Raw genomic sequence first — 14,997 nt, 5'->3', positions numbered from 1 at the left:
TGCAGTGCACCTGTGGAAATATATCTGGAAATGTTCACTTTTTAGCACCGGGGGGCTGTTTGATCATGTAGCTGATTTATGGTAGTTACTTCTCATTGGTAGTTACAATTTGTTATTTATTACAATGTTTGATGGATGGATTAGTGGAGTAATAAATAATGAGAAACAAATGTCACAGGACTCTTGGAAATGCGCTTTCTTACTTACCTCTTCTTCCATCCCCCATGAGATTTCCTATTTGCCATTTTGGTATGGATAAAGCAGAAGTTGAGCAATCATGCAGCACTGGTACGGAACAGAAATGTCTCCTTTGAAGAGACAAAGGACTACCAAGGAGACTCTTGTGACATTTGTGACTTTTTTTTTTCCTCAAAAAGATGTAATGAGAGATTCCTGTGCTAATATATATATATATATATATTTGGGAAAGAAAATAGCTAAGTTCTATCTTTCTAATTTCTCTCCCATTTAAACTTTTTATTACTTTTGCATAAGCTTGAGAGAAACCCCAACAAAAGGATCCCAAATCCTTAGAAGAAGCTGGGGTGAGAAGGGGAAATCACCATTTCTACAACAGCAGGCAAGAGGCTAATTCACTTGACAGATTTCCCTACAATGCTGACAGTCGCATTTCAGGTCTGATTTATATAATTCCTACCTTGGCCTTCATGGGTGCACATTTCCTGGATGCCATGGAAATATTCTAAAAATTTTTCACTTATAATTTGTAAAAATTCAAAAATACATATAAATGGTAGATAACTCAAAGATTCAAAAGTGCATATCATGACAAAAGCATTTCCTTTCTCCTGTCTCCTGACTTGCCCATTCTCCCTCAAGGCATCTTTTTTATACATATTTCTTACACATCCTTGCAAGATATTCTATAAACATATTTGAAATCCAGGACTCCAGAATGCATATATAGCTGTTTAAAATCAAATAATGTAAAAATCTTTCAAAAACTCAGTCCTTGCTCAAATGAGTAGATCTTATTTTTAACTTTCAAGTAAAGGCAAAAAGAAAACTTGGTATCACACAAGAGTGCTTCCTGGGACTCAGTTGACCAGGCTCCACCACTGACTTGCAGATATGGACATAGCTGTCTCCCAGAACACCACAGGGCTTTCTAGATGGCATCCAAATTTCCTTTAAAAAAAAAAAAAAGGACCATATGTGTGCTAGACAAGAGATCACAGTTGTTTCCTCAAGTCGAAGTCCAACTTAGGTACATGCTGCTTTGCAACATTATACAAAAAGATTGATGTTGCAGATGGTCTAGGTGCTACAAAAATCACTAGGAGATAGTGCATTCTCATGATTCATTTTTTACTACAGCTCTTTAAAAACAGACAAACCGTCTATTAAGTATATATTATAACCTAAGCCAGAATAACATCACTTCCTTAATATTCTTGTCCTAATCATACCTGATATATTATGATCAAAGCAATGAAGAATTATTTGCAGGTAGGTTCAGCTCAGCAATTAAGTTTTAAGGTATCACTCCCTCAGTATTTGATAGTGTATCAATTCTTTGCACAGCGCTAGATATTGGAAGTATCCCCCAGAGGCCCAGGTGTTAAAGACTTGGTGACCAACCTGTGGCACTCTTAGTGGAAGAGTGGAACCTGGTGGAAGGAGGTTAGGTCACAGGGGGCATGCCCTTGAAGGGGATATTGGGACCCCAGTCCCTTCCTCTCCTTTTTCACCTCCCACCTGCCTGGAGGTGAATGGGCTTCCTCAGGCTGGTTATAGCAAAATCACATTTAAATAACAGAGTCCCAGGTTAATTTCCTGGAAGATTTACTCATCAGATCTTAGGTGAGGTTTAGGAAACAATCTTTCCAAGCTCTTAAATAGTGATTCTCCAACCTGACTACACACTGAGATCTCTTGAGGAACTTTTAAAAATGCTTCTGCCTCTTGACCCATCCTGAGACTCTACCATGGTGGCTCTGGAGTATGGCTGGGCACTGGCTTTATCAGGACTGTCCTGCTGGTTCCAATGTGCAGCTAGGACTGAGAACCACCATCTGTAGATCTTGACCAGGAGTGCTTGGTTCAGCAAATCCTTTTGGATCATCGAAATGTTTTTTTCCCTCCTCAGGTGGAATTGGTGTAGTCTTCTCCCACGTTAATGCTACTTTTTGGTGTGTGAAATGGAGGCATTATTGGTGGTGCCTAGCATGATGCAAAGAGCTGTAGCACCTCTTTACCTAGGAACTAACTTGTTAGTGAGGCAGCCTCTGGGCCCCACCCCCCAAAACAATTGGAACAGCACCTGAATTTTAACAAGACCTCTCCATCTCTGTGTTTCATTTGCACATTAAAGTTAAAGGAGAACATCAAAGTGTCCTCCAGTTGTGCATTTCTAGTTTCCAGGTGTTGTGGATATTGTCAGGTCCTAGATCCACAGTGATAAGAATCTAAAATATCTAAACATCGTTTTCTACATGTGGCCAAAATAAAGTGTGTAGGAGATTCCTTCTGGATTTCACCATAAACCTCCTTAATTGGACTTTGGGAATTTGCCTTTTTAACAAACTGTTCATTCCCTGGTAATCTTTATTTAAATGAAAGTTTGAGAGCCAATGACTCCTGTCCAACTTTTTCCCAGAGAGAGATCATTCTCTGAAAAGCAGCCTGATCTAATTGCATTTAGTCTAACTTAGCTTATCAAAAACTATGTTACTCTCTGAAAAAAAAAAAAAAATTGTCTCTTCCTTAGCCTTCAAATTACTGAAGCTAGTCTTTCTCTGCCTAGGGGATATTTGTTTCCAATAGCTGCTCCTAACTCCGTTTCTTACTCTTCTGGTTATCCACCCCCCACCCCCACCTCCCCACCCTTACACTGGAAACCTAGTTTCACCATACTTCTCAAAATAAGGGAGCCCAAACCAGGGAATCACAAAGTTCAAATGATGCAATCTTTAGCTCTGATCAAAACTGTGTACCTTTGGGCTGGGGTTGTGGCTCAGCAGTAGAGCACTCGCCTAGCACATATGAGGCCCTGAGTTCGATTCTCAGCACCACATAAAAATAAATAAATAAAATTTAAAAAACAAAACAACAATTTAAAAAACTGTGTACCTTGGTAGTGCAGATGGAGTTTATTTACATTCTTTTCTAGAAAGCCTATGTACCATGAATGTTAGCTCAAAATTAAGCTTCTGTTTACCACAACTCCTATGTCTCTAGTTGCTGTTCCTGAATAGTCTTGAAGTGAGACAATCAGAACACCCAGATTCAAGTCTCATCTCTATAACTTTGCTGTGAGGCCTTAAGCAAGTACCTTAGCTTTATAAGGCAATTTCTTATTTCTTTTAAGAAGAATTTTAATAAGTGTAATAATAGTACCTATTTTAACATTTAATATTTTGATAGATGCAATAATAATACTTATTTTAGAGGGTGAGTGTGAGGATTCTATAAAATTCTATAGAAAGCACTTTGTAAAGTTTAAAAATATAAATGTGGGTTATTAATAAAAAGCACTCCCAAGCTACAAATAATCTACAAACAACTGTAATGCTGATTTATTAATTCATTATATTTTCTACTCCTACATAAACCAAGTGGCAGATCTGTCACCTCCATGTCCATCTCTGTCCTATTCTAGTTTGGTCCTTGTGTAACGGAGCTCCTGTCTTTCATTAACGAAAGGAAGAGAAACATGATGTGAGAACCAGGATGACCAAATGTCAAGATAATTCTCTGGAAACCAACTGCAGAAGTGGATGAAAATAGAAAAACCTTGTAATGTCACTGACAAGAGTACACACAGGTGTCCCTTTCCATTTATTCACTGGAAGAGGAACTGAGATTTTGGTCATTGGAATTCTGTAGAGCCAGGGCTCCCAAGCTCCTAGGCATATAATAAATTATACTACATTATAATTGGAGTTACTCAGGAACAATGAGGTTTCCTATGGAAGCCTGTGAACTTGGATAGACCCTCTCAGGAGAGGCAAATTTCTTCAATGGCAATGAGTAAGGACACACTCCCAGGACCAGTCATTATATGCACCTCTCTGCTGTACCTCTGTATCCTTAGTCTTAAGATAGGGACAATCTTAACAATAGGAACCTAAGGTTTAGCTCAAAAGAATAGGAAATGCTCAGTAAATTTCCTTCTCTATGAGCCTCCAAGTACCTTTTCAAACACCTTTGCTAATTTGCATGATTGACAGATTAGATACCCTGAGGAAGGTAAAAGACACATACTTTTTCAAGAGACTAATCATAGGGTTATAACCTGAGCATATGTACAAGGCGCAGCAGTTAAGGATGAAATACACTCAAACTACTCAAGTAACAAACACCTAATATTTATTAATAAATTAGTACACTTGAAGGCATTTTTCTGATATCGGTCCCTCACCACTACCCACAAACCCCCAACACACAAAGGGAGTTCACACCACCTTTGCATTAGAATCTGGCAACTGAGCATTAGACAGTAGGTTTATAAATGGGAGCATAGTTGCAAATATATCAGACAAGAGTTCTTACAGCTGCAGCCATTTTTAATTAAAGTGTTTGAATGATGAAGGAAATCCAGCAAGATCAAGGCCTTGAGGGCAGACTGGATCTATTGGCTATGTGTGTATAAAAACAGACATCTTTTAAAGCAAAGCTAGGCAAATTCTCTATGGAAAAGGTGCCACTGGCACTCAAATTTGATTTTCCGAAGTGCAGCAATGTGTGCCAGAACAGCTCAATCCCTAAAAGATGAAGTTCAAATTCTTTGGTGGCCCAGGTGTCAAGCCACTGAAACGGCAAGTCCGGATGGCTTGAGGATTTCATTTCTCTAGCCCAGAGCATATTAACATTAAGAGGGGCACAAGTAATCAAGCATTCTGCACAATGTCCAGGTGAAAACCATACAATCGGCAATAGTGTGGTCAAGTTTCAGCCATGAATATGAACTACACACAGACATATTAAAAAGATAATCCAAAGACTAATTGCATTACAGTAACTCAACAGGGTCTTAAATTTCCTTAACTCTTAAGAACATGTGTAAAGGACAAACAATAATAAAAATGGTAGTAATAATTTTTTTAAAGTAGGTGTGGAAAAAAAAAAGTAGGTGTTGAAAGACATAAAGACTGCTTATAGAATTCATGAGATGCCATTTACACTTTTAAGAAGTTAAGAGCCCCATAATCCAGTGTGCAGGAAAAGTCACACTGAGATTTATGGTAAGTTAAGTGAATTTAAAGTGCACAGAACAATTTTGAAAATACATAAGGCGGCAAAAACGGAGATAATACAGAACTTAAAAACCTTTAGTGGTGGATATTTTGCAACAGTTATACCTTGAAAAGACTTATAATCGAACTTCCCAGAAGGGTAAAGAAAAAGAAAGAAATCAAACACTGGCCATATATTCTGTTAAACACACACACACACCCTCAAAAAAACAAAAGTCAGGAACAAAACAAAACCACCCTGCCACTAATCTTCAGCACGATCCTCAGAATGCAGTCTCCCTACTTCTACAACAGATCAGGAAGATGGCTATAAACAGAGTCCAGCAGGGTCTGACTGGCTTCTTGGCTCTTGACTCCAATAATCTCAAATAGCCGGTCTAGTTTGTCCTCAGCTTGGGGAATCTCTTCAATTACCCGCAGCTCCTCAGGGTTCAGAATGTGCAGCATGTCATCGAAGATAGGCTGCAAATCACAGGGGTCCAGGCGTACCTGCCGCAACACTGTGTCCTTCTTTTCTGCAGGGAAGAGAGGGAGGGAAAAGAGACAGATGAAAGAGACTGTTAAAGCAAGTGGGGGCTACCTAGAGAGAGACATCTACCTGTCACCCCTCCAATCCCCCCTCCTCAAGGTGAGTGTGTGACCATCAGGCACATTTGTTTTTTTAAACACAATTTTTTTTTGCCAGGTATGATGGTGCACCTGTAACCCCAGCAACTCGGGAGGCTTGAGGCAGGAGGACCACAAGTGCAAAGCCAGCTTCAGCAACTTAGTGAGACCTTATCTCAAAATAAAAAATAAAAAGGGCTGGGGATATGTCTCAGTGGTTAAGTGCCCCTAGGTTCAATCCCCAGTACCAAAAACAAAACATGAACATAAGATAACAAACAAGATCTGCCCAATAGAGATCAGACAAGAACCTGCTTGAATGGGTTGTTGATGTGTCATTAATGTGACATCTGTCTAGACTCAAATGATTACTAAATTGTTCTGAAACTCAGGGAAAAAAAATGTTAAAGTACTTTAAAAAAAACTTCATTACTTTTTCCATCAATAATGTGCTTACTAAACAAAGATCTATGTTGGCCTGCCCCTTTTCCAAATGATCAAAACTCTCAAACTAGTGCAGTTTGCCTATTTGACATACTGATTACATTGTAATACTTCAAACTGCTGAGAGAGTAACACATAAATGAGAAATATTGCTTCTTGGGTCATACTTTACATTGGGATGAGGAAACGCTAACTTCTATTAAACTTATAAAACATTCTCTTTAAAATATGTAAATATAAAAATATAAACAAAATACAAAAATTTTGTACAAATATTAAATATATTAATATAAATATGGGGGGCTGGGATTGTGGCTCAGTGGTAGAGCGCTCGCCTAGCATGGGCAAGACCCAGGTTCGATCCTCAGCACCATATAAAAATAAAGGCATTGTGATGTATCCATCTATACTTAAAAAAATAAATAAATAAAAATATATAAATATGTACATAAAAGATAGTAATTTTATAAAGTATAATAAAAACTATAACCCTTTCACTAAATTTTAATGTAACTGCTTAAAAACTAGGGAATTTCTAACAAAACTTTGCCGTCAATATAGTGCACGTAATTCCTACACTAACTAGTACACACCAAAAGTGGCAAGTTTTTTACCAAAAGTACCAGTCTATTATTAAAAAAACATTATTTGCAATGTAGCTTAGAGCAATCAGAGGATCAACTTATGTTGCTAAAATTGTACTTCTGACTCCCAATATACTTGAAATCCCTGAATTTAGAAAGTCTGATAAATAATTTTCAAAAAGCCCACTAGGTGCCAGGCACGGTGGCACATACCTATAATCCCAGAGGTTTAGGGGGCTAAGACAAGAGGATTAAAAGTTCAAAGCCAGCCTCAGCAATGTAGTGAGGCCCTAAGCAACTTAGTGAGATCCTGTCTCAAAATAGAAAACAAAAAGGGCTTGGGATATGTCTCAGTGGTTAAGTGCCCTTGGGTTCAATCCCTGGTACACACATACACACAGCCCATCAGACTACATTTTATCAGACTTTTCCCAAAATACACATTTGACAGCATCATGAAGACAAAGGGTGACAGTCACTTCTCCACACAGGCCTAGGTGTGGAGACTCGTTGGTCAATGAGATGGTTTTCTGGAGCAGAGGCTGGTATTATCTTTGAGTTTAGGGCAGGTTTTCCAGAACAAGTTATTCAGTGGCCACTAGACCATGGGATCAGCAACAGAGAAACCCTAGGGCTTTTCTGGGGAGTTCAGAACGTGCATCATGAGCCCCACTGGTGGGTATCGTACCTTTGGTAATAAAGGAGCCCGTCCTGCTCAATGCCGAGGATCCGCTGGATGTGGAGTCACATCGGAGAAGGGGCTCGGACTCATCCACGAAGAAGCCCTTGTTCTTGTCCAGCGGGGAGGGCTCCACAGTCAGGAGAGTGGAATTCTCAAGTTTCACGTTAGGACTGGGGATGGGGCTTGGGCTAAGTGGGCTGGGGCTTGTTGGGAGGGCCAGTTTGTCAGTCTCCAGCTGTAGGAGGGAGAAAACATTTTTGTTAATTATATACATTAAAAATGAAAATAGAAGAAAAATAATGAAACTAAAAATTACTCCTTAGTCACTCTTTTGTTCAATTTAATATTGTTAAATTCTTGCCAAAAGCAGTGGTACAGGCAGGTAATTCTAGCTATTTGGAAAGGCTGAGGCAGGAGGACCAAGAATTGGAGGCGATTGAACAAGACCTTGTCTCACAATGAAAAGTGCTGGGTATGTAGCTCAGTGATAGAGTGCCCCTGGATTCAATGCCCAGAATCACAAAATAAATAAATAAAACAAAGAAGAGATGAGAACACAGATACAGAGAGGGAAGACCCTATGATACACAGTGAGAAGGTGCCATCTTCAAGCATAGGAGAGAGGTGTCAGGAGACACCACCTTGCTGATATCTTGATCTCAGATTTCTAGGTTCTAAAATAATGGTAAGATAAATTTCTGTCACTTAAGCTACCCAGGCTGAGGTACTTTGTGAAACCTCAGCAGACTAAAGAACACTGTAAAAGTGGAATGACTTCCCTTTTTTTTTTTTTTTCCTTTTAGATACCAGGGTTTGAATTCAGGGACACTCAACCACTGAGCCACACATCCTCAGTCCTATTTTGCATTTCATTTAGAGACAGGGTCTCACTGATTGCCATTGCTGAGGCTGGCTTTGAACTCATGATCCTCCTGCCTCAGCCTTCCAAGCCACTGGAATTAAAGGCATGCACCACCATGCCCAACTGAAAGTAAGGTGAACAGGTAAGGGGCAGATCTAGATGTAACAGAGACTCAAGCTTACATTCTGGAGTAGATATCAGAGACACAACAGCAAGCAAACAAGCAAAGAAGATGGGTTCAGACAGGGATGGTGAGCATCACAACACTACAGCTGGAGTGTGAAGAGGGGATTTTTAGGAAGGCAAGAATCAAAGTAGGAAGACTGGTTAGGATGTTCCTATGACGGCTAGGTGAGGTGTGATTGTGGCTTGTCCCAGGGGGATTCAATAGAACCAGAATAAAGCAATTGGTTATTATGGTTCAGATATGAGGTGTCCCCCAGAAGCACCTGTGTCAACACAGGAATGTTTGGAGGCAAAATGACTGGATTCTAAGAGCTGTAACCTAATCAGTCCAACCTAGTTTGAATGGCCTGGCTGGGTAGTAACTGTGAACAGGTGAGTTGTGGCTTTAGAACGTAGGTTCACTGGTGGCACACTCTGGAAGGGTTCATCTTCCTTGTGACCACCCCTGCCCCATTTCCTGGGCACTGGGAGATGGGCTGCTTTCCCATTCTCTGCCCTTTCCCCATGATGTACTGCTTCACCTCAGAGTAAAATAGTGAGCCTGAAATTAACTATTGCTCCTTTAATTTGTCATGTATTTTGGTCACAGAGACACAAAACTAAAACATAGGTGACGTGACTCTGTTTTTACAGGAGAAACGACAAAAGTACAGAGAAGGCACGCTGTTTAAAGGAGGAAAGCCAGGGCTCAGCAAGGCCTGCTTGACTTCTCCTCTTGACCCTTTCATTTGAGAAAAGACTTGAGAACTATGGCAGGCACTTATGGCACCTGCTTACTTGGTTGACTTGATCCTTTTATTGGCTCTTCTGGCCCAGATGAAGGTCTGGGAACCAGGTGGCCAGATCAGGGGCAGAGTTCTTCAGGGAGTGGTGTACATACTCCCTGGAGCTATTAGTCACCCCTCTTTAGAACTCTATCACTTCCCTCATATACTTAAAGTGAAATGTTCTCAAATTCTTCAACCGAAACATTGACTCTCATTTCAAAGCATTATACTGAAGAGTTATATAAGGCACAAAGCAAACATGACTGCCTCTTTTACAACTTTTAAGGCCTGCGAAATTCTTGCAACAGACGGCAGATTGCGTAAGACCACTGATTACTCTACACATCTGATATACTAGCAGCACTATTCCTCTGAACCACCACCTACGCCCTGCCTCTCATTCCATTGCAAGTTTCGGGCATGGGTAACACCTGTTCCTAGAGGTCTCCTTTGATCCTCAGACAGGTTTTATGTCTATGCTTTACATTTTTTAATTCAATAGGCCCTGGCATGTGCCGCTTCTCCTGAAAATGCACATGGCCGTTCATGCCAAGATACTTTTTTTTTTTCATGCCTTCAATTAGACAAAGAGTACTTGTCCACTTTCTGGTTCTCAAGGACATTACATTGGAAGACACAGTCCATCAATATGGTGCACTGTTCTTGTTTAAAAAGAAATTCCCACCCACAAATCACATGCGAACAGACTAAGTCCACCCACTTATTTCCTGAACTCATTTCAAAATTTTACATCTTTAATCTTCCCATCAGTTTTTCCAAAAGGTTCTATGGGTAGAAATTAAGCACATAATTTCCAACATAATTTGGAAAGGCAGAACACTAAACTGATGCTCTCCTGTAATGAACAGAGTCAGGTAGATATGAAAATGTCCTTGGAGTGGTATTAGCATTGCCACAATGGAGCCAGTAAGCATGGCTAAAGCCAGAGACAACATGATAATTATCCTTCTAGAAATCCACTCAGCTACTAAGTATATCTGTCTCTCACTTTATGCAACAGTAGCTGCTTTCATTCCAAATCTGTCTGAAATTTATTTGTATTTTTCCCATAAGAAAAAAAATTGCACATAGAAATTTATTTCTTTCCTCCATTTACCATATCTATAAAAGTTGGTTTATAACACTGCAACTGTAGTTGTACTGTGTTAACTGTGATCTCTCTATCAGAAACAGTCACCAGGGTTTGTGAGATAAATTGTTTTTTTAATTACAAAAATTCATGATTTAGTATTCAGAGTTTATAAAAAATGAAGACCATTATGATAAGATTTGGGGATACTAAACAGAAGACAAATATCTAAGCAAAAAAGCCAGATTTCCATAGAAAAGGTTCTTAATTCCTTTAAAATGTTTTGAATACAAACTTACAAAAGAGTCACAAAGTACAGTAACTTAACTTATTCCTTAAGCTTCTTTGAGCTTTCTAAATTCTAAGGGGACATATTAATCTTACAATTAGAAAAACAATACATGTTATTTTTACAAGCAGTCACCACTGATAAGTATATTTTCCTTCTGCTAACTTGGGAATGTTGTGACTGCAGCAACTCTTATTTATATTGGTGGCCATGAAACAAGATAGCTAGAAGATCATCTCCAAGACTGAGCTCTTCTGTTTTTGTTAAGTGTTCATGGATACAAAAATGTTCATACAACCCCCAACTTACTGCTTAGGCAGATATTAAGACTTAAAAGAACGGCCTCTGGGAAAACTTAGTCTGTAAAGGAAATGCATCCACCAGATTTTTTGTTGTTTTGTTCCAGGGATTGAACCCAGGGACGCTTAACCACTGAGCCACATCCCCAGACCTGTTTTACATTTTATTTAGAGACAAGGTCTTGTCAAGTTGCCTTGGTCTCCCAAGGTGCTGGGATTACAGGCATGTCCCTTTGGAAAAACTTGAAAACCTCAGTTCTTTTTGCTTTAAAGCCATGGGATAATCATACTAACTTGAGAAATGAAGTAGAGGCAGTAAGACAGACCAAAAGGGAATGGAGCAAGGATAAGGCAGGAAGAGCACTCCTTGGAGCCCAAATTGGAAGAGTTCCACTGCATGCACTTAGGCAGTAGTAGTCCATCTCTTTTGATCAGATGAATCCCAAATGTTATCCTCATTAGTTTCCATGCAGGCTCACTTAGTTCTTCCAGGTATTTATTAATCCAAACTGATAAGGGAAGGGAGATGTATGGTTGACCTCACTCAACAAATAATTCACATGTACAGCTGGGTTGCTGGATTCCTTTCCTTTCTGAGTGCCAAGACAGTAAGCACAAGGAACCATCCCAGTGGATTGGGTAAACAGAGTTTTACTTGGAATTTGGGGATCTGATCATTCTGAATACAGCAGTATTCAAGAGAACAGTGGTTTAACTTGTATTTGGGTTCTACTGGGATGAGCCAAAGCTGTCATTTTCTCCTTTCCCCCATTTTCAGCTGTGTCCTTCCCAACCTTCCCAACCCAAGCAGAGTTCTAAAGCTGAAACACCCACTCTGGGTGCTCAGCCAACTCAAAATCAGAAACTGATGCTCAAAAATAATCCTCAACACTTCTAGTATCAAACTGAAAACTCACTTCCCTGTTGATTGACCTTCCCTAAGAGGACACACTGGGAAAGGCTGCAGTTTCCCTTAGCTTCTGGGGATGGCAGAGCCTTCCAAGCCTCATTCATGGGATATAGGAATGAAACAAGATTTTGATGTGTCTGCTTTTCTTCTCCACCATGCTCTGCAGAATAGACTCTGCAGTCAGGAATGGGCCAGAACTCCAGCCTCATGAGGCATCTCTTCAGAACACATTTCCCATTCCCCACAGCCCCTTAACAGTCATGAAAATCCTGGAAAATCATTGCAAGGGAAGAAAGGAGATATAACACCAACTAGCTGCATGGTGTCAGAAAAACCATTTCCCTCATGAGACCTGCTTCCTCATTTCTAAACTGAGGTTAGACTAGGTCATCTAGTTCCTTCCATTCCTTCCATTATGGCTTCTCCATTGCTGTGTCAGTACCACTATTTGATTCTCCTAAACCCCACTCAAATTCCTTTCTCCTTCCCAAGTTACCCCCACAACTGGTTCACTCAACTAAAGCTTACCATTGAGTCATTTTCAATTACTATCCAATTACAGTGTCCCTGCGGTTGCACAATCTGTTTTCATAAAACTAATTAACAACTTTGATGCATCAGTGACCCCTGAAATGAAGTATTAATTACCCAGCCTGTATCCTCCTTGTAAGTCTGCTAAAATGTTTAAACTTAACCCCTTGACTCCTGGCACTCCTTCTTTGGATATTACTCCCCCACCTCCATGTAGACAAATCTACCATCTCCAGAAGAAAGTTCCTTATAGTCAAAAGCCACCCTCCCTTTCAACTGAACTTTCCTTTCCCTCTAGACCTCATCTAACACTTAGAAAGAAAGAAAAGTTCTATTATGTTTGTATAAATACATCCCGTTAATCATGGTTTTTAGAAGCCCATTTGCTAAATCCAAATGAAATTAATTGTTATTCCATATAAGTTGACCAGCTTAGATCCAGTGAACAAAAAAGGACTTTAAGAAATAAGCCATTACCAATACTGTTCTAGATGACTCAGCATAACATATCTATAATCTGCTTGCTGCTGAGATATTAGCTCCATTTATAGATGAAGAATTGAGGCTCAATTTGCCCAAGGTTACGGAACCAGGATTCAGGACCAGCTCTGTCAAGATTTGAAGTTACCCCCTTGCTGGGCCATGTCACTTTCACATCTGGACTCAGCATCTAGAAGCTGACACATGGCCACAAGGAGTTGCCCTGGCTCTTTGGCCAGAGTGAAGTGTCCAGAAGCAGGGTCTGAAAGAACCCGAAACCCTAAGTTGGATTTACACTCCAGCTGGATAACTGTCCTCAGATAAATATGAGAGATTCTGTAAACATCAGACACTTCAACTGTAGCCAATAACTTTGTTTTCTGTTAGAAAATATTTCAGATCCCAGCAGGCCAGTGACCGGTTAAAAAAACAAACAAATTTAATTTCCACTAAAGGTTAATCTCAAAGGAATTATAGTCACAAATATAAATTCATGACTATTTAAGGATTATGATATTATCTCAAGCTTGCTTCTCTTTCTGTCCCAGCCATGCATGCCATCAAGATCAAATAAGATTTCAGACCATCTATAGGTTAATGTAGTACTTTAAGATTGGCTCTGGAAAAAACAGAAACAACCCCCCCCCAAACAAACAAATAAACAAACACCAACCAGTTATCCTTCTTGCCACGTATGTTTTGTTTGTTTGTTTGTTTTTGTTTGTTTTCGTACCCCAGGGATTGAACCCAGGGAAGCTTAACCACTGAGCCACATCCCCAGACCTTTTTTATGTTTTATTTTGAGACAGGGTCTTGCTGAGTTGCTCAGGGCCTCACCAAGTTGCCGAGGCTGTTTTTGAACTCATGCTCATAATCCTCCTGCCTCAACCTCCTGAGCAGCTGGGATTACAGGAATGTGCCATTGCACCTGCACATAAATACTTCTTGATATGCTAAAGATTGTTCCTTATTTAGAAAGCAGGAATTCAGATAATAAGGAAGGCTTTCTTACCCAAGTCTATGTAGTTCCAGGACTTCAGATATTTAACAAATGAACCTTCAGAAAGTAAGGGTTAGCAGCCTGATCAAAAAATTTATCTGAATCTAGCCAGTTCTTAAGTTTAGATACTGAAGAACACCTGTATGTAATGATTTCTCCTTTATAAAAATAAGTAAAACAGGGGTAAGGATATAGCTCAGTGGTAAAATGCTTGCTTAGCATGTTCAAGGCCCTGGATTTGATTCCCAGTAGTACAAATAAATTCATTAAAATTAAAAGATAAAACAAATTCATCACCTTCAGAAAAGAGGGAAAAGGGGGTAGGTTTCCTTAAAGTCTCAGATGATGAGATAACAGCTTTTAAGTTATTCTTTCCAGTGAATTCTCATCAGACCCTACCTAGACAGAGTGAGAGAGAGGTCTTGCCAAGAACAATCCAAATTTTCTCAGATTTTTTTTTCAAACAAAAAGAAAAAAAAATGAAAGAAATGAGAAAATACTGGTTCCTAAACCTTTCAAAGAATGATTATCAGTTATAAGAAATTGGAAGGAAAATCTTAAGACGTGGAAATATGGATTAAGATTTATACACACTCACATAGATAAAGCGAATATGCCAAAATGTAAATAATTCTTGACTCTAAATGGTATAGGTCCATGTGTATTTGCTGTACTGTTCTTTCAATTTTTCTTTGTTTCATAGATCTTACTTTTTAAAGTAATGAAAAAGAGGGCTTAAGGGCCAAATAACTGTTAAGACAAAAATTCCCCAAACTTTTCCTAGGCTTCTGATTGCTTAGCTATAGCCTCTTGTTTTTCCTTCTCTCTTTTTCTGCCCATTCCAGACCCTAGGAGACTATGCAAGGAGGTTGCTGACACTTAAATGTATATCACCAATTAGCAGGTGGACAACAGGAGGGCCCTTGGCTATCTAGATGGTCTTGGGTCATTGAAGGTCATGGTATGGAAGCAGGAACAGGAACAGCAATTCTAAAAATGCCCTGCTCAGCTTCTCAGGGAACCCCCAGAGTCAGACTACTCGGCTTCT

General features: G+C 39.6%; 1 protein-coding gene across 1 annotated transcript in view; it reads right to left on the bottom strand.

Annotated features, from left to right (window-relative positions):
• Positions 1–4,337: 4,337 nt before the first annotated feature.
• The window catches only part of Tnfrsf21 (TNF receptor superfamily member 21), a 68,802-nt gene continuing 58,142 nt past the window's right edge, over positions 4,338–14,997 (bottom strand). The window contains exons 5-6 of the mRNA XM_026394477.2: positions 7,542–7,770; positions 4,338–5,734 (exon numbers count right to left, since the gene is read on the bottom strand). Coding sequence (XP_026250262.1) covers positions 5,505–5,734; positions 7,542–7,770 — 459 coding nt within the window. The 3' untranslated portion in view covers positions 4,338–5,504. The remainder of the gene's footprint in view (positions 5,735–7,541; positions 7,771–14,997) is intronic.

Source organism: Urocitellus parryii, chromosome 8 (assembly GCF_045843805.1).
Source record: "Urocitellus parryii isolate mUroPar1 chromosome 8, mUroPar1.hap1, whole genome shotgun sequence".
Classification (NCBI taxonomy): Eukaryota; Metazoa; Chordata; class Mammalia; order Rodentia; family Sciuridae; genus Urocitellus; species Urocitellus parryii.
The sequence above is the reverse complement of the archived record's forward strand: the minus strand, read 5'-3'. Positions and strand labels throughout refer to the sequence as shown.